Here is a 26339-nt window from a genome sequence, read left to right on the forward strand (position 1 = left end):
GAACTCCTTGGTGACCTGCCGCTTGGGCCCTTTTACAGCAGGTCCTCCGCGTTTCCCGACGGCGCGGGTATCTCACCTTCGGGAGCGAGTAGTTCCTCAGCTTCCAGTCCAGTATCCGGCTTTCCCCACCGTACGGGGGCCTTACGTTCCGTTCTCGGTGCTCACGGCGCGGGTACGGGTCTTGGCGCCGGAGGGGGTTTTAGGGGACATTGTGCTGTGAAATGTTCAGTATTTCCACACTGGAGACATAAGCCCTGCCTCCAGCGAACGTCCCGCAGTTTTCTGCCAGGCCCCAGTCCTCCTGGGGCCGGCTGGCCATGGGTAGGTAGGTTGGTTCTTCTCATCCCCAAGAGCTGGTGTTGCTTTACCAGGCGGACTACCTGGGTGCGGTTTTCGACCTCGCAGGCCAGTTGCACCCAGCTTTAGGAGGGAGGGTGGGTGGATCATCCTGCATCAGGGCCCGATCTAATCGTTCGGGATTCATTCCGTTCCTGAACAGTTCTATCTTGACTTCTTCATGATAGGTTGGGCACTTGGTGGTGAGTTGGTGGAACTTGGCGGCATAGTCTCTCACCATCTGGGAATCCTGCCGTATGGCCTGGAGCTTCGTGTGGGCTCTCTCCCCCAACATGGGGCCCTCATATTGGGCTCGTAACACCGCTTTAAGGGCTTGTAAATCATACAATTCGGGGGCTCTGGTATTGTGAAGAGTCACGTACCATTCTGCTGCTAATCCTTCCAGCCGGGATCCCAGGTGGATAACACGGCTCTGTTCGGAAGGGAACAGGTGGCCCCCCTCATTAAAGAATTGCAGTGCTTGCACTATGAAAAAGCCCAGCTTGCACGGCTCTCCGTCAAAAGAGGCTTCTAGTTTCACCCATCCCATCGGGATTTCCATATGCCTCGCTCGCGCATCCAGATAGGCATTGGCAGGAGGTGTTGGATAGCTCCGTTTTATACACAAGGGTGCTGGTGTTCTCCCAACCAAAGGGACATTCGGTACAGCCTGCTGTGGCCGAGGCAGAGGGTCTGAAGTGGGGGCCCTCCCGCCGGGGATGGTTCTCGGAAGCACCGTCGGCCAGGGCCTCGGCAGTCCCTAGTTGGTCCAGGCCTCCAGGGCTGTTATTATGGGTGGTCTCTGCCGGGACCCGATGGCTCGCTTGGCACTGGAAGCCGACGGTGCCACAGGAGGAGGAATGGGCTCAGTCTCAGTGGTGACAGAATGAGTGGCCACGGTCGCAACCAGCTGTGGTGGGGGCGGTGGGGCAGTTGGAGCCGCTGGGGTTGCCATCATCTGTTCCACCAGCTGTGTCGCGTGTAACAGCTCTCCCCTCAACTCATGCACTTGGGCCTCCAGTGCGGCATAACGGGCATTTTCGGCCTGGGCAGCCACGACAGTTTCCTCCCCTCCAGGCACCCCGTGGGCGGAGGCCGTGACCTGGAGGATTTCCTGCTCCCAGGCATGCTGTAAGTCCCTTGCTCGCACCCACTCCTTAGCTGAGAAGTCCTGTTCTGGTGGAGCCCCTGAAATTTGGGTGGCACCCGCTACAACAAACATCCCAGAAGCATCCTGGTAATCGCTTGCTCCCGATGAACTACCTTCCTGTGGGTCTTCGCCTACTTCACCGGCTAGCTCCAGTATTTGTACATCTCGCAGGGCCAATTGTGCCGTGTCCAAGGAAACCGATGGGGCAGCTTGAACCGTCACATGCAGCCCCTGACCCAAGTGCTGTTGTAACTTCCTCGCACTGGCCGCCCATCCCTGCGCAAGGCTGGTTACCGCTAACATATCGTAGCGCATTATCTGAACTTGTTCCATGAGGACATTCAAACGACTCCCCCTGGGCAATGGAGGGGGGTAGATAGTCCCACTTTCCGGTGCCTCCACATAGCAACCGGCTGTCTCATCCCACCAGAGATCGGGGAGGTCGCTGAGCACAGCCGTGTGAAGCGCCGCCGTAGAAGTTTGGAGTGACTCCCAAGCATAGTCCTCTCCCACTTCCCACCCTGCCGAGGATTCAAGGATGGCGGGGAGTTGGAGGTCCAGACTGCTACTGAGTCCCGTCCCAGCAGAGTAGCGGGCGAACAGAGACCCTCTGTGCCGCTCCTTCTCCTCGCGTGGCCTAGGGGCCCACTGTCTCCGGGTAGGCAGGGAAGTCCACAACAGATGTGAAGCCCCGCTCCTGGGGATTGCACCTAAGTTGGCCCATGAGCCTCTACCCGGCGGTATCGGATCCAAAGTTGTACGACTCGATCGGAGTCGAGTCGTACGACTCCCAGGTCTCCCAGGTCGTACGACTCGATCGGAGTAAATCCGGTAGCCATCTCGCTGGGGTGTAGGTTGAAGGGAGAAAGGGTGGATTCTCAGCAATTTGTCAGGCTATGGAAAACAGGATACGTTGAAGCCGATTCCCCCCTTGCAGCAAGAAATCCAAGCTCTCTTGAATCAAAATTTTTTTATTGGGAAACCATAACTAAAGCATATATATGTCCATAGATTACACAGAAGCAAAATAAAGCGTCTGGCTGTACGCAGAACTCTTGCTGAGAATAATGTATGTTCCAGTCCCTCCCTGTGAACCCACCCCCACCCCCAGTGCCCAACCAGCTGGGCATAGTTAGTGGGTGAGTAGGCAGGAACCGTCTCAAGGCCTCTGTGGTGAGCCATCCGAGATAAGTGTGCTGTCTTCCCAGGAGCTGGACGGCCTATGTGAAAAACTACACACACACATACAGAGGATGATTGCAAATCAAGAGAAGATGGAGGGCCTGTGGGCAATAGACCTGACAGCCCTCTTGCTGCTGGAATCTTCCATATTGTCTTGGGCCAGCTTTTTCGGAATGTGGTGCTTCTGTGCAAGAAGTTGGAATACAATGCCTCACAACAAACACTCCTTGTGTGTATGTGTGTGTATGGGTGGATAGGGCTTTGTTTACTCCATGCCGACCAAATTAGCAGTTGCAACCAGGAAATTGAGAGGCTGTGTAGTGTAGTGGTTAGGTATTAACAAGGATCTAGAAGAAAATGAAGGGAGAACCATATATACTGCTGAGCTCTGTGGAGGAATGGTTTAAAAAACAATCTAATAGAAATCTAAATTGTGTCTGAGAGAAGCTCCGTGTGGCACCCTTTTATCCTGATTTTGCACAGCAAACAAATATACGCACATTCTTTTCTCTTGCATAATTTAAATCTGGTTTTGCTTCTCATGGGGAGGGGCAGGGTAACCTGGAAATTCATCCCCTTCTCCGACTTCTGAGGTTTCAGCTAACATTCCTGAAAGCATATATTCACAGCCACCAGGACTAGAAACTTGCTTTATAGCATGCAAGTTGAAAGTCTGGGGAAGCTTGTTTCTGGGCCCAGCATGCACTTTCCCCATGTTCCTGTGGAGATACAACAAGCGCACATGCCTGCCCAGAGGGTGCATATGTGGATGTGTCTGGTGACTTCAAACCTCTTTGATTGTGTGTAGAGGGATCCTGCCCCCACCAAGAGTGCCGCTCTAATAAACACACCTTGTTCCTTGCCTGACACTTGGAAACTGTCTGCTACATGTAAACAGGATGAGTAAGAGAAGCTGGTTGTGGGGGGATGGGAGGGGGTGGGCCTGGTGTCTGTTCCTGGGAAGACTCACAGAAATCTCCTGTTATACACCAAGTGAGCTCACATGGTATCCTGGCTGCAGGGGAACCCCCTCCAGCGTTGCATGGGTAAAAATAGGGACACGCATTTGTACTTGGAAGGTCTTTGGCCTCCCATGCAGGACTCCTCCCTGCCCACCTGCTTTGGATGCTTGCACCCTGTGCCAAATGCTCTTGTCCTCATGCCGAATCTCTAGGCATTTATTTATTTATTTATTTATTTAAAATATTTACAAGCCTGCCTTTCTCCTGAACAAGTCTGGACCCATGGTGGGTAACAAAATAAATAATAAATATAAATGTGTTGGTTTAAAAAGAAAATGTTTGTAGAAATAGTAGGGAACCATATATCCATGCTATACTCCACTGCTATATTATCAGTGATTCCAGACTACTCACATGGACTGTAGCAGATGAAAAGCCTGCGCAGGTGATCTCTGGTGCCAGGCTGCCCAATTTTGCGTGTACTCAGAAGTAAGGCTCACCAAGTCCCTTAAGACCTGCACTTCACAAGGGTGTGCATACAATGGCAACCCTTTGTGTTCCTTGCACTTGAGTTGTACTGCATCTGATGCCCCATCCACCTACATGCTGTCCCAGAAATTCAGCTTCTGGAGACCCATAGAATGGGGTATGTGTGTGTGAAAGCTGAAGGACAACTATAATTTATACAAACAGAAATATTACAAAGGCACCTCCAATCTTTCCATCAGGCAAAACAAGGCCAATGCAGAGCGATGTCTTAGGAAATGTGTCTGTCACTTTAAGAGAAGGAAACTCTCGCACAGGAAGGGAAGGTTGGGAAAAAACAGGAAGAGGGTGTTGTTAGCAAGGGCAGATGGGATAGGAAGCAGCCTTCATTCACAAAATTGTTAGAGTAGCTAACAGTGCTGCTACTGCTCCTCTCTGCGGAGCTCCATGCCCTGATCGTTTGAGTGAATCACACAGCCCTGGATCTTAGGGCCACTTCACACTTTTTATGTTTTGGGTGTGCTTTTAAGGCATTAAAAATGCATGAAAACATACATTTGTTGTTTATTTTTCATCTCAACCTTCTTCAGGAGAGTTTATACAGTTTCCTTCTCTGCTGTTAGCCTCATAACAACCCTGTGAGGTAGATAAGGCTAAGAGAGTGTCTGACCCAAAATCACCCATCAAGCTTCCATGGGAGAGTGGGAATTCGAACCCGGGTCTCCAAGGTCCTAGTTTGGCACACTGACTGTCATCTGAAATAGCCATTGTATCATCTCCATATTTTGTGTCAAGGGTGCATTGGCATTATGTGATACAGCATGAAGGACAGTCTTGGTTCCTTCCAAGTGTTTGTTTATTTACTGTATTTGTAGTGTGCCATTCTCACTGAGACTCAAGGTGGATTACATAGTATACAGTGTACACAGTAACAGTCGATATGAAGAGACGTTTAATAAGCACAGTGTAGATCAATACAAATCAATATGAGGCGACATCTAAGGAGCAACGTACTAGGAGAAAGATTACCAAAATCTGAATGAATAGGGCATATTTGGCATGATACAAAGTGTGGATATGATTTTTTAAAATTACATCGGAAGAAAACAGTGAAATGACAACAGGGTGATACATGCAGCAACCTGATAATATGTCCTAAAATATGACGGTATAATCCACAGTCCTTTTCTCTTTATGAACACATTCCTGAACTGTTGGGTTACTGCAGAGGTCCCCAAACATTTTGAGCCTGTGGGCACCTTTGGAATTTTGACACAGGGTGGTGGGCACAAGTACAAAATGACTGCTGCCTGCAGGAGGCAGAGCCACACACAGAGAGAGAGGATCCCTTTTCTAGACAGATGCCTACAGGCCAAGACAAATAGACGTTCCTGGGGGAGCCGTGGGTGCCTCCGACCTATGAGCTAAACTATACGAAACGCTCAACACATGTCAGGTTCCCACAAGTTTGTCTAGAAGTGCAGTCCAGCCAGCAGCAGCAGCAGGACAGGGAAGGAAAGAGTCAGCGAGAGGAGCCCAAAGAGAGCTGAGCCTGAAGCTGACAGGCAGCTAGCAGCGGCAGAAGGAGCTGCTAAGGCTGCCGCCGCCACCGCTGCTAGACTCAACCATCCCTTCTCACATGGAGGGGAAGGAGACTCTCTCTGTGAGAAGGGATGGCTGAGACTATGGGCAGCGGCCACCTCAGCAGCTCCTTCTGCCACTGTGCTAGCGGCCTGTCAGCTTTGGGCTCTCTTCTGTGACTCTTCTCTTCCTGTCCTTCTGGCCCTGCTGCTGGCCCGACTATACTTCCCAGATAAACTTGCAGAAAGCTGACACGTGTCGAGCAGCTCGTGTAGTTGAGTTCTATATCTCTCCCCTGAAGTCTTCTGCAAGCAATGCCTGGATGCCATTCAACATTTGCCTGTTCTTGCAAGCAGCAGCAAATGAATTTGGGGCAGGGAGGAAAATGCTGACTGTGATAGTGTCAAGAAGGTTTTAGATCAAGAAGAGTTAGCCGTGTTAGTCTGCAGTAGCAAAATCAAAAAGAGTCCAGCAGCACCTTTAAGACTAACCAACTTTATTGTAGCATAAGCTTTCGAGAATCACAGTTCTCTTCATCAGATGCATGCATCTGACAAAGAGACTGTGATTCTCAAAAGCTTATGTGGCAGACCCAAAAGCTTATGTGGCAGACCCAGTTTGGCTGCAGGAAACAGTGATGTACCCAAGGTGCAGTGAACACAGTTGTCATGTGAAGTGCCAGGCAAAGACAGTTGTGGCGGGGGGGGGGGGGGATGAGTGACTGCATTGCCCTTTCCCTTTGTGGATACTTTGTGGAAGGGAAGTGGGTCCTCACAAAGAAATTGCTGGGTGAGTATGCCTGAGAGTCTGGAGGTCCTTGGCTCCGTCTTAATCCTTGTTGGATTGAATTTGTTTCAAAACATGGGTCAGCTGCTCCCATTGTGTCTGCTAAAGTTCCCTTCCAAATCTGCAAACACAACAGGATTACAAGGTCTTTTCACTCTGAAGCTCTCCCAGCCAATAGCCCTCATGGGGGGAGATTAGGAGGCAGAGGAGGCCCTGCCCCCCAACCCATTGCAAATTGAGAGCCTATCTGGTGTGGTGGGCAAGCAGGCCTTGGAAGCTCAGGCTGAAACCCCTGCTGAGTTCAATGGGTCTTACTGTGAAGAAGGTGTGCAGAGGAACCTGTTGTCATACCCAGGCCGGCAACCTCATGCTGGCCTGCCATGGGCCTTAGATTGGTCTTGCAACAGACCATTGTGTTTGGGCAGACCACCATACTTCTACAGAGAGGGGCTAGTTGTGCTTTTTAAAAAATTCCTACCATTCAACCACCTTCAGCAATAGTTTGTTTTGACAGGTATAAATGGCCTACAAGTGAGCATTTATACCTATAAGCCCTAAAGGCAAGATGCATGCCCCCCACCCCCTGCTGTGCCATCAGAGACGGGGTGGGGGAGCTGCAATGTGGCAAGTTCTAGTGTGCACACTAAAGGAAATTTTCCCCAATGTCAGGAATAAGGATGCTCCCTGAGCAGTAGGTGCAGTTGATGCAGAATGGGAGAGCTGCAGAGAATTCACTGGATATGTGAACTCTCGACTTGACACCAGACAGCCTTTATTTCAAGATCTTATATTTGGTGATTGATATTTGATGTGTGACATGATGTACTGTTTAGTTTTGCAGCTGATATTTGATAGCTGGCTCTATATGACAGCATTCAGTGCTTGGGAGTTGACAGCTTAAAAGACTGGATGCAATGCTGTGTTTTCTTCTGGGTGAGTGGCCAGAAGTTTGCAGTTTGCTGGGTGAGTGGCCACTCTCGGTTTAACCTGCTTTACAAGGGATTATGGGTAAAATGGGGTGATGTGCCTTTAATCAAATGGAATGATGTGTCAGGCATGTGCCTTTGATCAAATGTGATGAGTAAATAATAAATCAGTGCTCATGTTATTGAGGGGTTTTTGCTTTGATCTCATTAACTGTCCTTAAAAGGACAACTTTTTTTGAAAGCTGATCAAAATAATTTTTTAAAAGATTTTCTCTCCCATTTTTTCTGTTTTGAGGGATCAGAAAAATAGTTGTGACTCTAACTGTGGTTAATGAAGAGATCCTTTTTTCTTTTTCCACTCATCGTGTTTTTCTGTCTCTGCAGATTTTTCTGCCCAAGTCAATCCCACCTCCCTGAGCTCTCCAACTGGCCGGGGGCCTATGACCACACCTTCCCTCCATCCATCCATTGGGCCTGGCATCGGCTCCTCCTTGGGGTCCCCAAGTCAACTCCACTCGCCCATCAGCACCCTGAGTTCGCCCCTCAATGGCCTGGGGCCTCCGTTCTCAGTCATCAGCTCTCCCATGGGCACTCACTCGATGTCTGGACCATCCACACCAAGCCTCGGCTTTGGCACTGGCAGCCCACAGGTGAGTGGCACAGCAGGACCTCCGCCTTAGCCTGGAGCCCCTTCCAAGCGAATGTGCTAGAGAGGATGAAAGGGGAGAATGCAATAGAGTTTTGAAAAGCTACTGATTCTTGGGGTGAGATGGAAGTTTTCCTCCTCTCATAATACAGGGGCTGGTAGGCAGTAGGTTCAGAACTGGTGAACTGAAATATTTTTCCACAGTGTGTGTTGTTAACTTGTGGAGTTTATTTATCTTTATTTATGTAAAATGTATTGCTGGAGGATGTGATGAGGGGGCTGGCTTGAAAGGATTTGTAAAGATCAGATCAGTAGATTGTACCTGATGGCTCTCGAATGTCACTCAGTCATTTATTATTACATCAAAAGCCAGTAAAACAAAACAAATCTGTGAAGTCTCTTGAATGTAACAGGTAAAATGGCCCTTCCATGTTGAGAGGCCCTTTATCTTTGAGCCCCAAGAGAAAGCCCTCCCCTTCTTGGACTGATGGAGAGCTGCTTGGAAGCTGCTGGGCGAGGGAGCCCTTTGGTCTGGTGCTGAGATGCACTTCTCTCTTTGCATGTGTAGACACATCCACCTTCCAGTAAAGACCTGGATGTCTGGACCGGAAGTGCTCCAGTAGGCCACAGAGAAAAGAGCCAGGCTGACATTGAGAGGGAGGCTGAGGGGAGATTGGCCAGGCCCCTGGCAGGTCTGGAGCAGCAGGGCTCTGGTTTTCCTCTTTCCAGGCTGGCCTTTGTTATTGGTATTATTAGTATTATTTTCTCCTGCAGGGCAAAGATTTATTTTCCTTCCCAGGAAGCAGGAGAGGCAATGGGGCTGATGGAAGATTATGTAAAAACAAAAAACCTCCCCCCCAAAAGGAGATAAGTCTCCCCACCCCATTAAAAATAGCAGGGAGTGCCCTCCACCTGTTGCTGTTGGCTGTGTGTTACACATTCATTAAAGAGGGTGGGTGGGGAAGCAGACCAAGAAATTGGCCACCCCCTGCCATTTGGTGCTGCTGTATTTATTCTGCCTTCTTTCTGGGAACCTGTCACCTGCCAGGCATTTTGCCTCTTTATTAGCCTGATTTATGGTGACCGGAGGGCATACTTTCCTCAGGAGGAGGGAATAGGCCCTCTGGGTCTCCTGCACTGATACTGCAGTGCACGTTAGGGATACATTTGATGCATTCAAAGAGCACTGGTGTGTCTGTTAAGTCTTCTCAAGACATCTGGTGTCCATGTATTACTTAAACAACCACGTTATAGTAGGCTATAGTCTTAACTATTTTTTAATGGTTTTAATGGTTAATTGTTCTTTGTAGTTGTTTGAATGGAAATGGCTTTTGTAAATACACTTTTGCTTAAGAAGGATTATGATAATAATACAAAAGGCTCTGAACTGCAGAGCTCTCCAAGTTGAGAGGTGGCGAGATCCAGCTGTTGCTCATGGGCTTTCGGGTCCCTTGGAAGCTCTTCAGCTGTTCCACAATGGAAAAGTCAGCCATAGTTAGCAAGATTCCCATCAAGACTCCTGGGCCACCTTCTTCTGATCTTCCCTGGGTGTGATCAGTAAGGCACTGCAGGGTAAATTCTTGAATGTCCCCTCGGGCCCCTTATCAGGCTATCTTTGCAACCTGGAAGCAATGTACAAGTCCCATGCCGCATGGGAGGAGCTCTGACCATAATCCCTCCCCACATCAGCACTATTTCTCCCAGAAACCTGGGAATTGGGGTGGGGGCGGGGAAGCAGCAATGTCCACTGGCACCCTGGGCCTTTTAGCATCTCAAGGGACATAGCAATGCAGCTGGATTCTTCCACATTGCCAATGCAAGAAGAAGGCCTGCATTCATACAGGGCCGTGATGCAGGCCAACAGGCCTGGCCAACTCTTTGTGTTAATTGAGAATGTTCCCCAGAATCCTTTGCTGCTGCATGGTTTCTGTGGAAGATGCAGATGGATTCCTTGGCATTCCTGGAAGAAAGGCAGTTTTGAGACCTATTGAGCTTGTGAACAGGCTGCATATGAAAGCATCTCTGAGCATGTGTAGAATGCTTTCCTTACCACACTGGAGGAGCAGTTCCTGCTGCTTGAAGCTGGCTGCACCATGCATGGGTCAGATGTGCCACTGGAAGAATTTGCTTCCTCCTCACTTAGAACCCAGGTTGGGAGAAGATAGAAGGACAATTTATGCTGAACATTTTGTCCCAAAGAAGGGTTTCCAATCAAGCAGCCCCCTATCAAGAACCCTACAGAATCTGAGTCACCGTGTGTCACCATGGGAGATTCAGGATCTTGGGGAGGGGAAGGCAGGGGTGGGCCCGTCAACAAAGCTCCAAATGAGAGGAGGCAGCTGTGAAAACTTCTTCTTTCATCTACTAATAAGGTGCAAATTTCTCTTCAGTGAAGCAATCTGACATCAGAGGAGCTGCACCAATGGCTGGGGCTATTGAGGTTTGGGGACTGAATCTTTGTTCCCTATCTGTCTTCTCATGTGTGCACCTTGCCCTTTTTCTGTGGTGCTCAGGGCAGCGTGCCAGGATCTTTTCTTCACAACTCTGTGAGGTAGGCTAGCCTGAAAGTGACTTGCCCCCAAAAGCCATTTGGAGAATACCAGGAATGAGGTAGGGATTTTAGCCCAAGGTGTCATATATGCCTGTCTGCATATCTGCCATGAATGTATTCTGTCTTCATATTTCCATGAATAACTAACCTCACCAAACCCCAATTACGTCACTTCTGCCAATGGACTGGTCTGAGCACCTTGAACTTGCTGAATCTCTAATAAAGTTACTTCAACCAATACACCTGTGTGATTGCTGTGGAGGACTGGGGATTCTACTTGCCAAGGACTGACATTTTGGCAGAAGTGACGTAATTGGGGTTTCTTGGTTGCCCCCTGGTGCTACATCTTCAGTAGCTTTACTACTTGCTCCCGGTTCTCCACCTCGCAAGTGAGCTGGATCCAGCAAGTGAGCTGGATCCATCCCAGCAGAGTTCTGGGATCATTTTGCACCAAGGCCTTGGCCACTAAATCAGGGTTTAGCCCGGCCCGGAAAAATGCGATTTTGATTCCCTCTGTCCAGTCATGCACTTTTGCTGCGTACTGACTGAACTCCGCAGCATATTCACGTACGGGACGACTTCCTATCGCATCCTCTTCATTTTGGTTCCTGCCCGCTCCTCTTTGAGTGGGTCCTCAAACCGAGCCCATAGTGTCCATATAAATGTATTGAGGTTTTGCAGTTGTGGGGCCCGGGCTTCGTACAGGGTGACATACCACTTAGCTGGCGAGCCACCTATTCTGGACCCCAGATGGTTTACTCGACTGTGCTCACTCAGAAAAGTATGGCCCCACTCTTGGAAGAACTCCAAAGCTTGCACTATGAACTCTTCAGGGTCTCCCTTGAACTGTGCATCCAATTTGCACCACCCCGGCTGTGGTGGCATAGCAGGAGGGACCCTTGTGGGGTGGCTGGCAATCCAGGTGGTAGTAAAATCGGGTGAAGGGGCCGTGGCTGCAGTGGCGGCAGGTACGGCCCGACCGGCACCCCTCCTATCAGCTGCAGCGATTGTAGGGGCAGCCCAGCCGGCACCCCTCCTGGCGGCTGCAACAGTGACAAGTGCAGCCCGACCGGCACCCCTCCTTGTGGTTGCAGGGGTGGCCCAATTGGCACCCCTCCTGGCTGCTGTGGGGCTGGGGCCCCCATAGAAGGTAGAGGGAGGGGTTGAAATCCTCACGGCCCCCCTTCTGTTCCCCATGGCAGCGGGGCAACTGGGTGGCGATCTAGTAGGTTGGCCTCCCCCGGCTCCTCTGGGGGGGGTGACAGTTCCCCATGGTAGGTAGCTGTCTCGGTGGAAAATGGAGCTAATATGGTGCTCCACTCCCTTGGCCCACTCTGCCGTCTCTTCTTCCATAGACACAGCGGCGGCTGTGCCAAGTCCACGCAGCTCTGCGAGGTCTTTGGGCTGATCTGAAGTTTCATCTGGGTTCTTGGGAATGTCCACTGCAGGGTGCCTTGCCATTGTGCAGATGGCCCCAGTTGTGGTCCTGGTTCCAGAAGTAGAGACTTCTGCCAAAATGTCAGTCCTTAATAACAACTGAGAGAAGAGAACGGAGGCAATTCCCGCTAATTATACCGGCGAAAAAGGGAGAGAAAAAGAAATCTCGCGGGAATCAATATAGAATTATTCAATTCTTACGTTATATTACTAAAGTATTTTCAATACCAACTACAAGAAAAATTGTACAGTCTACTCATATACAATCAATAAAGATGTCCAGAATGTCTATCGTCTGTGTGTATTCCTTAATCACGGTGTGCAGATGAGTCTTCACAAAGTCTTCTCATATAAATTCAGTTTAAAGAGTACAGTGAACAGAAAGTGCCACGCCCGATCTGGGGCCGGCTACAAACAGATTTCGTCCCCTTCGTCAGGGGCGTGGTTTATAACTGTAAAAAAGTAACATTCTTATATTAATATACAGTTAACATCACATAAGTGTTTTACACTCCCCCAAATGGAACTGACCTGTTATATTCCCACAAAATGAAATATTTCAATCAATATTTAACATGGACGCGTATGTCTCCAGTATCCAAGCCACAGCAGCTGTATCTTCTCCTGCATGTGGCCAATCACTTCAACTACGGTTTAAATCACGTCCTCATTATTCAATCCAAAACTTTAAAGCAACATAACTAATTATAAAAAGCAGTTCAGTGACAGTTCCACTTTCTGTTCACTGTACTCTTTAAACTGAATTTATATGAGAAGACTTTGTGAAGACTCATCTGCACACCGTGATTAAGGAATACACACAGACGATAGACATTCTGGACATCTTTATTGATTGTATATGAGTAGACTGTACAATTTTTCTTGTAGTTGGTATTGAAAATACTTTAGTAATATAACGTAAGAATTGAATAATTCTATATTGATTCCCGCGAGATTTCTTTTTCTCTCCCTTTTTCGCCGGTAAAATGTCAGTCCTTAGCAGCTAGAATCCCCACTCCTCCACAGCAATCATGCAGGTGTATTGGTTGAAGTAACTTTATTAGAGATTCAGCAAGTTTAAGGTGCTCAGACCAGTCCATTGGCAGAAGTGACGTAATTGGGGTTTGGTGAGGTTAGTTATAGGGAACGTTCCTGCCATCAGGATAAGGGCCATTAGAGTTTCTGGGCACAAAAGAGCCGGGGGTTGCCAGGGAAGAGCCAGGTTTAGACTAGACAGAACAAAGAATGAAATCATCAGCGTTCCCAAGAAAGATACATTTCGAGCTGGCCGCAAGTAGCTTTCAAGGACACTTCTGGAAGCAGCGGGGAAAGATAAAGTAAATACTTGAGAGATAACCTACTGCCTTAACATCAGCAAGAAACTTCTCATGCCCTCAGAGAACCAGTACCTACCACAGAATACATTCATGGCAGATATGCAGAGAGGCATATATAACACAAGGCCTTGTTCTCTGCATTTGTTACTGGAATTGGTCTCCTTGCAATAAAATGATTTGTGGGGGCATTCGCTAGCAAGGAGAATGGCTATGCAAGAGGCCGGTAACCGCACGGATCTGTCACCAGTTTCTACCAGGTCCCTTCCCAAGACAACAAACAAGGCTGGTTCTTAAGGTCCAACAATAACTTTTATTAAGATGAAAATGACATGCACATACACACAGAATTACGAAGTAAAAATAATTACACAGAGAGAGAGAGAGTCCTAGGAAGCTTAGTAAGAAATTGGGAATAGAGAGAGAGGGAGCAAATATATCTACCTATCCTGAAGAGGGATCCAGTCTGCGGGAAGAGAGAGTAGCTTCGAACACCAGTGTCCTTGGCTAAGAGAGCAAGAGGCTTTGGCAAACCTTAAGGGATCAGCACTTATGGATCTGGAAGCATGTAACAAGAAGTGACCCTAAGGGAGCAGCCTGGAAGCTTACACCATTTGAATGAAGCCAGGGCCCTACCTTTATAGGTAAAATGTGCCCTGAGGTAGAACCCACCTAGAACAAAAGGCTCCAACTGTAAGTTCCTGGGTTTGACAACAGGTTTGAGTACCTTGATTGGTAGCTGCCGGGGTGTGTGAAAGCAAATGCAAAACATGTTCTAGGGCTGCACAAAAGGGATAGTTTGTTAGTGAATTTCACCGGAACTAAGTTGATGGATTTTAGGTGGGAACTGTACTTTCCCAGGAACAACTGTATATACTTATGAATGTCATTTGATTAGCTCCTCAGTCATAGAATCATAGAGTTGGAAGGGGCCATACAGACCATCTAGTCCAACCCCCTGCCCAGTGCAGGATCAGCCTAAAGCATCTCTGACAAATATTCATCCAGCCTCTTCTTGAAAACTCAATGAAGGCAGCTCACCACCTCCCTAGGCAGCTGATTCCATTTTTTAACTACTCTGACCGTGAAAAAGTTCTTCCTAATATCCAGCCAGTACCTTTGTGCATGTAATTTAAGCCCATTGTTTCGGGTCCTACCCTCTGTTGCCAACTGGAACAGCTCCCTGCCCTCCTCCAAATGACAGCCTTTCAAATACTTAAAGAGAGCAATCATGTCCCCCCTCAATCTCCTCTTCTCCAAACTAAACATTCCCAAGGCCCTCAGCTTTTCCTCATAGGGCTCAGTCTCCAGACCCCTGATCATCCTCATCGCTCTCCTCTGCACCCTCTCGATTCTGTCCACATCCTTTTTGAAGTGAGGCCTCCAGAACTGCACAGAGTACTCCAGGTGCAGCCTGACCAAGGCAGTATAGAGAGGGGCTATGATCTCCTGCGATTTCGACGCTATGGCCCCTTTGATACAACCCGAGATTGAATTAGCCTTTTTTGCCACCGCATCACACTGACTGCTCATATTTAGTTTACAGTCCGCTCTTACCCCAAGATCTCTTTCACATTTACTACTGCCCAGAAGTGTATCCCCCATCCAATATTTGTGCTTCCCATTTTTGTGGCCCAGATGTAATACTGTGCACTTGTCTTTGTTGAATTGCATCCTATTCACAGCTGCCCACTTCTCCAGAGTATTCAGGTCTTGTTGAATTTTAATTCTATCTTTTTGGGTGTTTGCTGCTCCTCCCAATTTGGTATCATCAGCAAATTTAATGAGTAGCCCTTCCACTCCTTCATCCAGATCATTGATAAAAATATTGAAAAGTACCGGGCCCCAAACTGCGGCACCCCACTGGACACCTCCCTCCAATCTGATGAAATGCCGTTGACCCCCACTCTTTGGGTATGGTCCTCCAACCAGTTCCCTATCCACCGAACTGCCCTATAGTCCACTCCACAGTCTTCCAGTTTGCCCATCAGAATGTCCTGGGGGACCTTATCAAAAGCTTTACTGAAATACAGATAAATCACGTCAACAGAGTTCCCCTGATCCAGTAAGCTGGTCACTCGATCAAAGAAGAACACCAGGTTGGTCTGGCAAGATCTGTTAGGGACAAAACCATGCTGACTTCCCCGGATCACTGAGCGGTCCTTCAGATGCTTACAGATTGATCCCTTTAAAATCTGTTCTAATATCCTCCGAGCAACAGAAGTCAGACTGACCGGCCTGTAGTTTCCCGGGTCATCCTTCCTCCCTTTCTTAAAGATTGGGATAACATTAGCTCTTCTCCAATCTTGTGGCACATCCCCAGTCCTCCAGGAGGCCTTGAAGATGATGGACAGGGGTTCTGCAAGTTCTCTAGAAAGTTCTTTCAGCACTCTTAGGTGCACCCCATCCGGCTCAGGGGATTTGTATTCATCCAGTGCAGCCAGATGCCTCTCCACAACCTCTCTGTCAATGTCAACTAGCCACTCAGGTGTCCTGCTACATTTTCTACTATCTCTAGATGTGCCTGAGTTCTTCAGGGAGAAAACAGAGGCAAAAAAGTCATTAAGCCTGTCTGCTTTTTCTGTGTCCTGCATCAGAGTTTCTCCATCTACTCCCAACATCAGTCCAATTGCCTTTTTTACCTTGTGTTTGCTTCTCACATATCTGTAGAAGTTTTTCTTATTGTAGCGAGCCCTCCTGGCCAGACCCAGCTCGTACTGAGCTTTGGCCTCTCTGATGGCTGATCTGCAGTACCTAGTAACCCTCACATACTCCTCTTTAGAGGTCTGTCCTTCTCTCCATTTCCTGAACATTTCCTTTTTCTCTTTTAGCTTATTCTGGAGCTCTAAAGCATATATATGCTTTAGTTATGATTTCTCAATAAAAAACCTTGACTCAAGAGAGCTTGGATTTCTTGCTGCAAGGGGGGAGTCAGTTTCAACGTATCCTGTTTTCCATAGATTGACGTATTGCTGAGAAATCCTCCCTTTCTCCCTTCAACCTACACCCCTGCGAGATGGCTACCGGATTTACACCGATCAAGTCATATGACCTGGGAGAGGAGGTGGAGGGCCTTTCCAATCAACCATGGAAGTTTTTGGATCCGATACCGCCGGGTGGAGGCTCATGGGCCGACTTAGGTGCAATCCCCAGGAGCGGGGCTTCACATCTGTTGTGGACTTCCCTGCCTACCCGGAGACAGTGGGCCCCTAGGCCACGCGAGAAGGAGCGGCACAGAGGGACTCTGTTTGCCCGCTACTCTGCTGGGACGGGACTCAGTAGCAGTCTGGACCTCCAACTCCCCGCCATCCTTGAATCCTCAGCAGGGTGGGAAGTGGGAGAGGACTATGCTTGGGAGTCACTCCAATCTTCTACGGCGGCACTTCACACGGCTGTGCTTAGCGACCTCCCCGATCTCTGGTGGGGTGAGACAGCCAGGTGCTATGTGGAGGCACCGGAAAGTGGGACTATCTACCGCCCTCCATCACCCAGGGGGGGGGTCGTTTGAATGTCCTCATGGAACAAGTTCAGATAATGCGCTACGATATGTTAGTGGTAACCAGCCTTGCGCAGGGATGGGCGGCCAGTGTTTGCGAGTTACAACAGCCCTTGGGTGAGGGGCTGCACGTGACTGTTCAAGCTGCCCCATCGGTCTCCTTGGACACGGCACAATTGGCCCTGCGAGATGTACAAATACTGGAGCTAGCCGGTGAAGATGGCGAAGAGCCCCAGGAAGGTAGTTTATTGGGAACAAGCGACTACCAGGATGCTTCTGGGATGTTTGTTGAAGCGGGTGCCACCCAAAGTTCAGGGGCCCCGCCAGAACCGGACTTCTTGGCCAAGGACTGGGTGCGAGCGAGGGACTTACAGCGTGTCTGGGAGCAGGAAATCCTCCAGGTCACTGCCCCCGCCCCCGGGGTGCCTGGAGGGGAGGAAACTGTTGTGGCTTCCCAGGCCGAAGATGCCTGTTATGCCACACTGGAGGCCCAAGTGCAGGCATTGAGGGGAGAGCTGTTGCACGTGGCACAGCTGGTGGAACAGATGATGGCAATCCCAGTGCCTACACCTGTCCCACAGCTGCCTCCACTGCTGGTTGCGCCCATGGCGACCCATTCTGTCGCCACTGAGACTGAGCCCATTCCTCCTGTGGCACCAACGGTTTCCAGTCCCAAGCGAGCCATCGGGTCCCGGCAGGGACCACCCAACCAGGGACTGCCGAGGCCTCGGCCGACGGCGCTTCCGAGAGCCGTCCCTGGTGGGAGGGCCCCTAGTGTAGACCCTCTACCGCAGCCGTGGCAGGCTGTACCGAATGCCCCTTTGATCGGGAGAACACCGGCACCCTCATGTGTAGAATGGAGCTACCCAACGCCTCCTGCCAATGTCTATCTGGATGCGCGAGCGAGGCATATGGAAATCCCAATGGGATGGGTGAAACTAGAAGCCTCTTTTGACAGAGAGCCACGCAAGCTGGGCTTTTTCACAGTGCAAGCGCTGCAATTCTTTAACGAGTGGGGCCACCTGTTCCCTTCTGAACAGAGCCGTGTTATCCATTTGGTGCCCTGGCTGTAAGGATTAGCAGCAGAATGTTATGTGACTTTTCATGATACCAGAGCCCCCGAATTGTATGATTTACAAGCCTTTATTGCAGCATTATGAGCCCAATATGAGGACCCTATGGAGGGGGAGAGAGAATTTGCACGCAGCTCCGGGCCATATGGCAGGGTTCCCGGCCAGTGAGGGACTACGCCGCCGAGTTCCACCAACTCGCTGCCAAGTGCCCAATCTATCATGAAGAAGTCAAGATAGAGCTGTTCAGGAACAGAATGAATCCCGAACTATTAGATCAGGCCCTGATCCAGGATGATCCACCCACCCTCCCTCCTAAGCTGGGTGCAACTGGCCTGCGAGATCGAAAACCGCACCCAGGTAGTCCGCCTGGTAAAGCAACACCAGCTCTCAGAGATGAGACGAGCCAACCTACCTTCCCATGGCCAGCCTACCCCAGGAGGACCGGGGCCAGGCAAAGAACTGCGGGATGCTCGCTGGAGGCAGGGCCTATGTCTCCAGTGTGGAAATATTGGACATTTCTCAGCTCAATGTCCCCTGAAAGCCCCTCCAGGAAGATGAGCTCCAAGACCTGTAGCGGTGCCGCGATCCCTGAAAGTGGAACGCAAGGCCCCTTAAGGCAAGGGAAGCAGGATACTGGATTGGAAGCTGAGGAATTGGCTGCCCTCGAAGGTGAGGTACCCACCTCATCGGGAAACGCGGAGGACCTGCTGTAAAAGGGCCCCCGCAGCAGGTCACCAAGGAGTCCACCCCTTCCGAGGTGAGAGAAAGAGGGGCCATATTTTTCATACCCGTAGTGCTTGTAAACCTGAACAAGGGACTTATGTGCGAATACAAGCCCTCATAGACTCCAGGTGCTCCCGAGATATCATCTCGCCTGCCCTAGTCAATGGATTAGGCTCGAAAACCCATGAACTGGAGAATGCAGTAGTTTTTGAACAAACGGACGGGTCAAGCATGAGTCTGGCCCCCTTTGAAACCGAACCCGTGCCCATGGGAATGGGGAAGCACTGGGAGACCCGTCCCTATGTAGTCAGTAATGCAGCTAAATACCCTCTGATCCTCGGTAGCCGCTGGCTAGGAGACCATGGCCCCTACATCAAATAGTCAGAGGGGGCTATCATATTCAAAGGAAGTCAGTGCGGTGCGCATGCGTGGACGAGGGAGCGGGGCGGGACACCTCCCTCCCCCCTGAACATCGCCTTACTAGCTGAGGAGGAGGAGAAAACCATCCCCCAGGAGTACAGGGATCTCCACCTAGCGTTCAGTGAAAAGGAGGTGGATGAGCTCCCCCCCACCACAACACTGACTGTGCCATTGAACTGATTCCCGGGGAGAAATTACTCAAGGGCAAACTGTACTCCATGAGCCCAGCGGAGCACCAGGAGCCTTGGAAGTCTATAGACAAAAATTTGGAGAGGGGGTTTATCCGGCCAGCCAGCTCCCCTCATGCCGCCCCAGTTTTGTTCATCAAAAAGAAGGAAGGGGGGGGGGGTTGAGACTATGTACATATTTTAGAGGCATCAATGCAGTTTCCATGTCAAATGCCTACCCCCTCCCTTTGATTCAAGATCTGCTCAGTGTAGTAGCTCAAGGCAAAGTCTTCTCAAAACTGGATTTAAAAGATGCATACTTCTGCATTAGAATACGGGAGGGGGATGTATGGAAGACTGCCTTTAACACGCCCTTAGGACAGTTTGAATACCTAGTCATGCCGTTCGGGCTTAAAGGCGTCCCAGCTGCATACATGACGCTTATTCATGAAGTGCTCCATGAATACCTGTACAAAGGGGTGGTCGTTTACCTTGATGACGTTCCTGTCTATACGGTGGATAAGGAATCACATGTTGAACTGGTCCAGAAAGTGCTAAGCGCCCTTATCAAGCATAAGTTGCCTGTCAAACTGTCCAAGTGTGAATTTCATAAGGAGGAGTTGGATTACCTGGGCTACCGTATATCGAGTCAAGGACTAAAAATGGACCCAGCTAAGGTAGAGGCACTGGAGGGGTGGGAAGCACTCCAAACGAGAAGGCAATTGCAATCTTTCCTGGGGTTTGCCAATTTCTATAGACCGTTTATAGAAAACTTCGCCCAAATACATCTGCCTTTGACAGACTTATTAAAAACCAAGGGAAAGGGGGGACAAGAGAAAAAAACCCAAGCCAAATTACAGTGGACCCCAGAATGTCAGCAAGCATTTGAAAAGCTGAAATTAAAATTCGTCTCGGAGCCCGTGCTGCAGCACCCAGACGAAAACCGCAAGTTCATTGTGCAAGTCGACTCCAGCGACACGGCAGCGGGGGGTGGGTGGGTGTTGCTACAACCTGACGCAGAAGGCAAACTCTGCCCCTGTGCCTATCTATCCAAGAAATTTACTGATGCAGAACGCAACTGGAGCGTGCAGGAAAAAGAAGTGTTTGCTGTTAAACTTGCTCTTACTACATGGAGGCAGTGGCTGGAGAAGGCTAGAAGCCCATTTGAAGTTTGGACTGATCATAAAAATTTAGAGGCTCTCCGCACCCCCAGAAAGCTGAATGCTAAACAACTTTGCTGGGCTGAATTCTTCTCCAAGTTTAATTTCACACTTAATTACCTACCAGGGCGAGCCAACTTCCTAGCAGATGCCCTGTCACGAATGCCCCAACATGACAGTCAGAGGGAAGAAATTATTGACACAGTGTTTTCACCAATCCAGCTGGGAGGGGCAGTGACAACCCGTAGCCAAACGGTGAAACTATTTATTTATTTATTTTATCGTATTTATATTCCGCCCTCCACGCAAGCAGGCTCAGGGCAGAACAACTCAATAAGAAACTTGATCTCTCTGACTGGAGAAGGCGGGTGAAAGAGGAAGTGGAAAAGGAGGGCAAAGGCATGCCTCGTAACGAGCTCACACAGACTGAAGCGGGTGAATGGTACAAAGGCAACAAACTGTATATTCCACCCAGTCTACACAAGGAAATTCTTCAACAGTGCCACGATGCCAAATTAGCTGGTCACTTCAGCTACTTAAAAACCCTCCACCTAATTCAGCGCCAGTTCTGGTGGCCCAACATGAGACGGGACGTCTCCCAATACGTGTCCACCTGCCCAGTCTGCATAATGGGGAAATCCAGAAGAGGAAAACCCCCAGGACTACTCCAACCGCTAGAGACTCCTTCCAGACCTTGGGCGGTGATCTCAATGGACTTCATCACCGATCTACCACCCTCCAAGGGGTACACATGCATATTAGTAGTGGTGGATCTGTTTTCCAAACAAGCACACTTCATCCCTTGTACCACTATCCCAACAGCCAAAAAGTTAGCCAAGTTGTTCTTGAAATATATAGTGAGGCTCCACTCATTTCCCACCAAAGTGATCTCTGATCGGGGAGTGCAATTTGTGGCCAACTTTTGGCAGGAGATCCTCCAAATTGCCGGCATCGAGCAAGGAATAGTCTCCGCTCATCATCCCGAAACCAACTGACAAACGGAAAGCACTAATCAAGTACTGGAACAATTTCTATGCTGCTACATCAATTATCAGTAAGACAACTGGATAAACTTTCTCCATTTTGCTGAATATGCGTACAACAACGCAGTACACAGTTCCATGGGGGTTTCCCCCTTTAAACTAGTGCACGGATATGAGGGACAAGCCCTACCCTTTGCCACCAACCCAGAAACGCATAATGCAGGAGACCTAGGAGAATGGTGGTCCTCCTTAACAGCTCAGTGGAGTATCATCCAGGAGACCTTAAAGAAAGCCAAAGAGGATTACAAAAAGTATGCAGATCAGCATCGCACCGAACAATGAAACCTGCAACCCAGAGACCGGGTGTATGTCTCCACTAAAAACTTCAAAAGTTATCATCCCTGCAAAAAACTAGGACTCAAATACATGGGTCCCTTCCCAGTTAAAAGAGTAATCAATGAAGTGACAGTAGAACTTGAATTGCCAAAGAACCTATGCCAAGTGCACCCAACTTTTCACTTTAGCCTGCTGAAAAAAGCTCCCCCACCCGATGAGCGGCACCCTGAAAGAGGCGTTCCACATCCAACCCTAATTGATGGCCAAGTCCACTATGAGGTGGAGGAGATCTTGGACTCTAAATGGAAAAACAAAAAAACTTTACTACTTAATCAGATGGAAAGACTTTGATGAAAGCTTCAGGGAATGGGTCGAACATTCCTATGTTAACACTCCGTGTCTCACAACTAACTTCCACAAGAAATACCCATCCAAGCCGGGGCCAGGGGGGTGAAGGGGGGCCTTTGAGGGGGCAAAATGTCAGGTCTGTTGCCCACAGTCCCTCCATCTTCCCTTCATTTGCAATCATCCTCTGTATGTGTGTGTGTGTGTGTAGTTTTTCACACAAGCCGTCCAGCTCCTGGAAAGACAGCACGCTTATCTCGTATGGCTCGCCACAGAGGCCTTGAGACGGTTCCTGCCTACTCTCCCACTGACTATGCCCAGCTGGTTGGGCACTGGGGGTGGGGGTGGGTTTACAGGGAGGGACTGGAACTTTGTAGCAAACATTCCATACGTCATTCTCAGCAAGAGTTCTGTGTACAGCCAGATGCTTTATTTTGCTTCTGTGTAACCTATGGATATATACGCTTTAGTTATGATTTCTCAATAAAAAACCTTGATTCAAGAGAGCTTGGATTTCTTGCTGTAAGGGGGGAGTCAGCTTCAACGTATCCTGTTTTCCATAGACTGACACCGGGCGGGACTCAGGAACTGATAGAGTCTCTCTAGTGGCAATACATCAGCCGTTTTAACTCCAAAGGCCTGAGCATCTTTAATATCAGAAGCAGCCATATACAAAACTGCTTATTAAAATGGTGGAGGCTGGGCCGACCGCTTACACACTAGGCTGGCTCTTGCTGCCTTGGCATCTGTGGAGCTCAGGGGCGGTCTGTGGGTAAGGTGTTGTTGCCTTTGAGCCTCATGAGAAAGAGTGGCTTGCCTTACTGAGTGTATGGGGCTTTGCAGCTAAATCCCAGCCCATTCTCGGCTGTCAGAGAGATCCCAAAGACTCTGCTTTTGTTATCTTCCTCCTCCCTCTGTTCATTCTATTTTTAGAATTTGTCATATGTGGCAGAGGACCAGAAATAAAGGAGGGGGCAGATCATGCCTTTTGCCAAGCCAGCTGTATGGCCCTTGCTTCCTCATAGCCTTTTCCTGGAGGAGACGTTTAAGACTCCATGTCAGTCCCTGGCAGTTAGTTCCCTCCAGCCCTCCACAGTTAACAAGCAGGTGTTCCAGTTAAAGTAGCTTTATTGAGATCCAGACAGTACAGGAGTTCATCTGAAGGTGGCAAAGTGACAATTCAAACAAAGGCATAACTAATTATAGGGAAACTTCCCGCCCTCTGGGGTCTGTAGACATTCTGGTGTGAAACCCCCAAAGAGGTTGCATGGGAACAGATTAGTTTAGACTACAGGAAGTACAAAGCAAAATATCCCAGTCTCTGGGAAAAGATACAATGTGTGCTGCTAGCAGCTCTCTTCCAAGGACACTTGCTAGAAAAGTGAAAGTACTTATTTTCAATAGATAACAGAGAGGCCCACTGGCCCTCCTGCAATTAGTATTAGCAGTTAAGACACTCTCAGGTGAGTCACACAGAATATAGTATATAACTCTGGCAAACAGCATTGACCAGTACACAGTGCAGAATACAATCATGGCAGGTATGCTGGCATACATGACAGTCTGAGGGCCTCATGACTTCTGCAAGCCATCTCTTTTCTGTGTATCCTGTTTTCTTTTTTCCTGAGCACGCAGAACACAGAATATTGGAGGGAGAAGAAGGAGGGTGGCCTGTCCTTCCTCTCTCTCCACCCACCCGTCTCTCCATGGAGCCCCTTCCCAGGGTAATGAAGCATGTGCCTGCCTTGTGGAGCAGAGGTGGCCCTGATGGAAGGTGTTGAGCATCAGATGGCAGGTGCCACTTGCTGTCAGCTTCTGTTTGGTTGGCATTGGAGACGTAGCAGAGGTGAAAGACCTTGGAAGTCTTCCGCAGTGCACAGACCGCAAATGGAGAACAAACCAAATTTCTCCCTCTAATACTGTTTAGGTAAAGAAGCACAGTCCATCTCAGTTCTGTGAAAAATTCCGTGACCTTCATACGTTATGCAGATTTTGGTTTTGCTCAGATGATTCTGCAGTTTATACTATTTCCCACCTTTTATTCTTGCTGTGCTAGTCTTGGGGCCCCAAAGCATTGCTCCAGTCACTGGTGAGTGTATCCATTTTGTGCTCCATGTTGTGAGGTGTCTGCTGGTGTTGCCCACACACACACCAATCTGTTTTGGGACCACAGTTGTTTTGGGACTGTAGTCAAAAAGTGGGATGCACCTCATGAGAAACTTGCCTTTAAAATGAAGGTTGGGACTCTCTGGCAGCTGAATTCTGCATCCAGCAAAGAGTTCTTCTGCAGTCATGCTGCATGCAGAGCTCCCTGAATATGGCCAATATAACAGAGCTTGTGAAAATCCAAACAGTCCTTCCCAGGAATTTATTTATTTATGAAATATGTTCTTGTTGCTTTTCACCCAGTCAGTGAGAGTCAATACAGCTTACATATATTTTGAAACAAATAACATATTACATTGGCAGAAAATACAAATAGAAGGAAGCAGGCTGCAACCTTCACTATCAAAGCCCGGATGAAAAGTCTGTGCTTTAGAGAGCATCTGAGGCCCGTGCAAGGCCAGGGACTTCCTCACCCCCTCTGGAAGCCCATTCCACAGTGCAGGGGATAGCCACAGAGACAGCACAAGCCTGAGCAACAGCAGTTCTTAATGGTCAAATGGGGAGAACTCCCAGGAATCTCCGGGCTTCACATCAGCATGGTGCAGAGATTAATGTGTCAGACCCAGGTTTGAATCACCCCTCTGCCATGGAAGCTTGCTGGGTGACCTTGGGCCAGTCACACACTCTCAGCCTAACCTACCTCACAGGGCTGTTGTGAGAATGAGATAGAGGAGAGGAGAATTATGTAAGCCACTTTGGGTCCCCATTAGGGAGAAAGGTGGTGTACAAATGAAGCAGATAAATAAATAGTAAATCTGATGTCCCACATGGGTGGAGGCAATCTTGCAGATATGAGGGACCCAAACTGAAAAGCTATAAAGGTTAACATCACTCCTTGTAGGGGCAGAGAAGCAAAGGGGCAGCCAGGCCAGTGATTCAAAGCTCCGAGTGCCATGTGCAGAATTCTTGACCCCCGTCTAGTGCTGTCTTCTAGCTTCTGTGTTTGTCTTCAAGGACAGCCCTACACAGACTGTGTTACAGTTTCAAGGCTACTGTAGCAGGGGTTAGTGTGGTTATTCAATGGGGATATTAATTCAGTATTTTTTTAATGTCACTGCTGTTTTATTGCAATAATTGTGTGAATGTAAACCTTTTATTTAGGACTGCCAACCAATCAAAAGTGAATCAATCAGCGTTTTTTAAAAAAACTCTTTGAAACACACTGTGGGAGTTTTGAGCTGATGTGGCTGACAATTGTGTGAGCTGTGAACCAATAGAGCCTCAGGATTCTGCACAGCACCACTCCCAAGGCATACTTGGCATGTGCAGCCCACCCTTCACACTCCACTTGTACTGGAGGGCGTTTTGCTGATCAAGAGCTACATCCCTAAAAACCATTGCTCTATTTCATCTCTAAAAACCAGTGTCCTGTTCTCTCCCTCCCTCCCTCCCTCCCTCTCTCTCTCTCTCACACACACACACCCCACAATAAAGGGGGGGGCAATTTGCTAACTGTCACAAGTGTCTAGTCTCCGAGGCTTTTGATGAGGATTTGGGCCTCAACTCTGTGGCCCCGTGAAAGTTGCTGGCCTTTAAAAGAAACCAACATCCCCTTCGGTTGCTCTCGCTGCCGAGGTGCGGATGCCACACTGATGGCAAAGTCTCACGTCCCTTAGGCCATTCTGACAGCAGCTCTGGAGGTGCTGCAGGGCAGCAGAGAGGTGGTGCACGCACTGGGGCTGCTTCTGCTTCAGTGAAGTTTACGACATTTACGTCCCTGCTTCTAAGGAACATGTTGCCAGTCAGGTCATGCATACTATGTTTTCTGGAGTAATAGTCTCTGCCAGAGGTTCCTTCTATTGAGCCACAGTACGTTCAGCAGTACGTTCTGCTGTCTGCTGTCCCCCGACCCGCAATTGGGGCTTGTTTCTAGAGGATCTTTGGATCCCCTACCTCCTGCTGTTGCTGTTAGCTGTTCTGCATATCAGGCTGAAGGGGAAAAGGAGTAGGGCTGAGAGAGTAAAGTTTCCGCAGTGGACTTCTGCACTCTTGTCAGTGCAATAGGACTGGTTTGCAGGAGCCAGTGCTGCCGAAGGAGTTAACCTTTGTGTAGGAGAGGCTGGATGGGTGCGAGGGTGGGTGGATTCTTGTTG

General features: G+C 49.1%; 1 protein-coding gene across 4 annotated transcripts in view; it reads left to right on the forward strand.

The window, feature by feature from the left end:
* The window catches only part of RXRA (retinoid X receptor alpha), a 272985-nt gene that overhangs the window by 192148 nt on the left and 54498 nt on the right, over positions 1-26339 (forward strand). For all 4 annotated transcript variants that reach the window (XM_054997345.1, XM_054997346.1, XM_054997347.1 and 1 more), the window contains exon 2: positions 7794-8059. In XM_054997345.1, the coding sequence (XP_054853320.1) occupies positions 7794-8059 (266 nt within the window). The remainder of the gene's footprint in view (positions 1-7793; positions 8060-26339) is intronic.

Source organism: Eublepharis macularius, chromosome 14 (assembly GCF_028583425.1).
Source record: "Eublepharis macularius isolate TG4126 chromosome 14, MPM_Emac_v1.0, whole genome shotgun sequence".
Classification (NCBI taxonomy): Eukaryota; Metazoa; Chordata; class Lepidosauria; order Squamata; family Eublepharidae; genus Eublepharis; species Eublepharis macularius.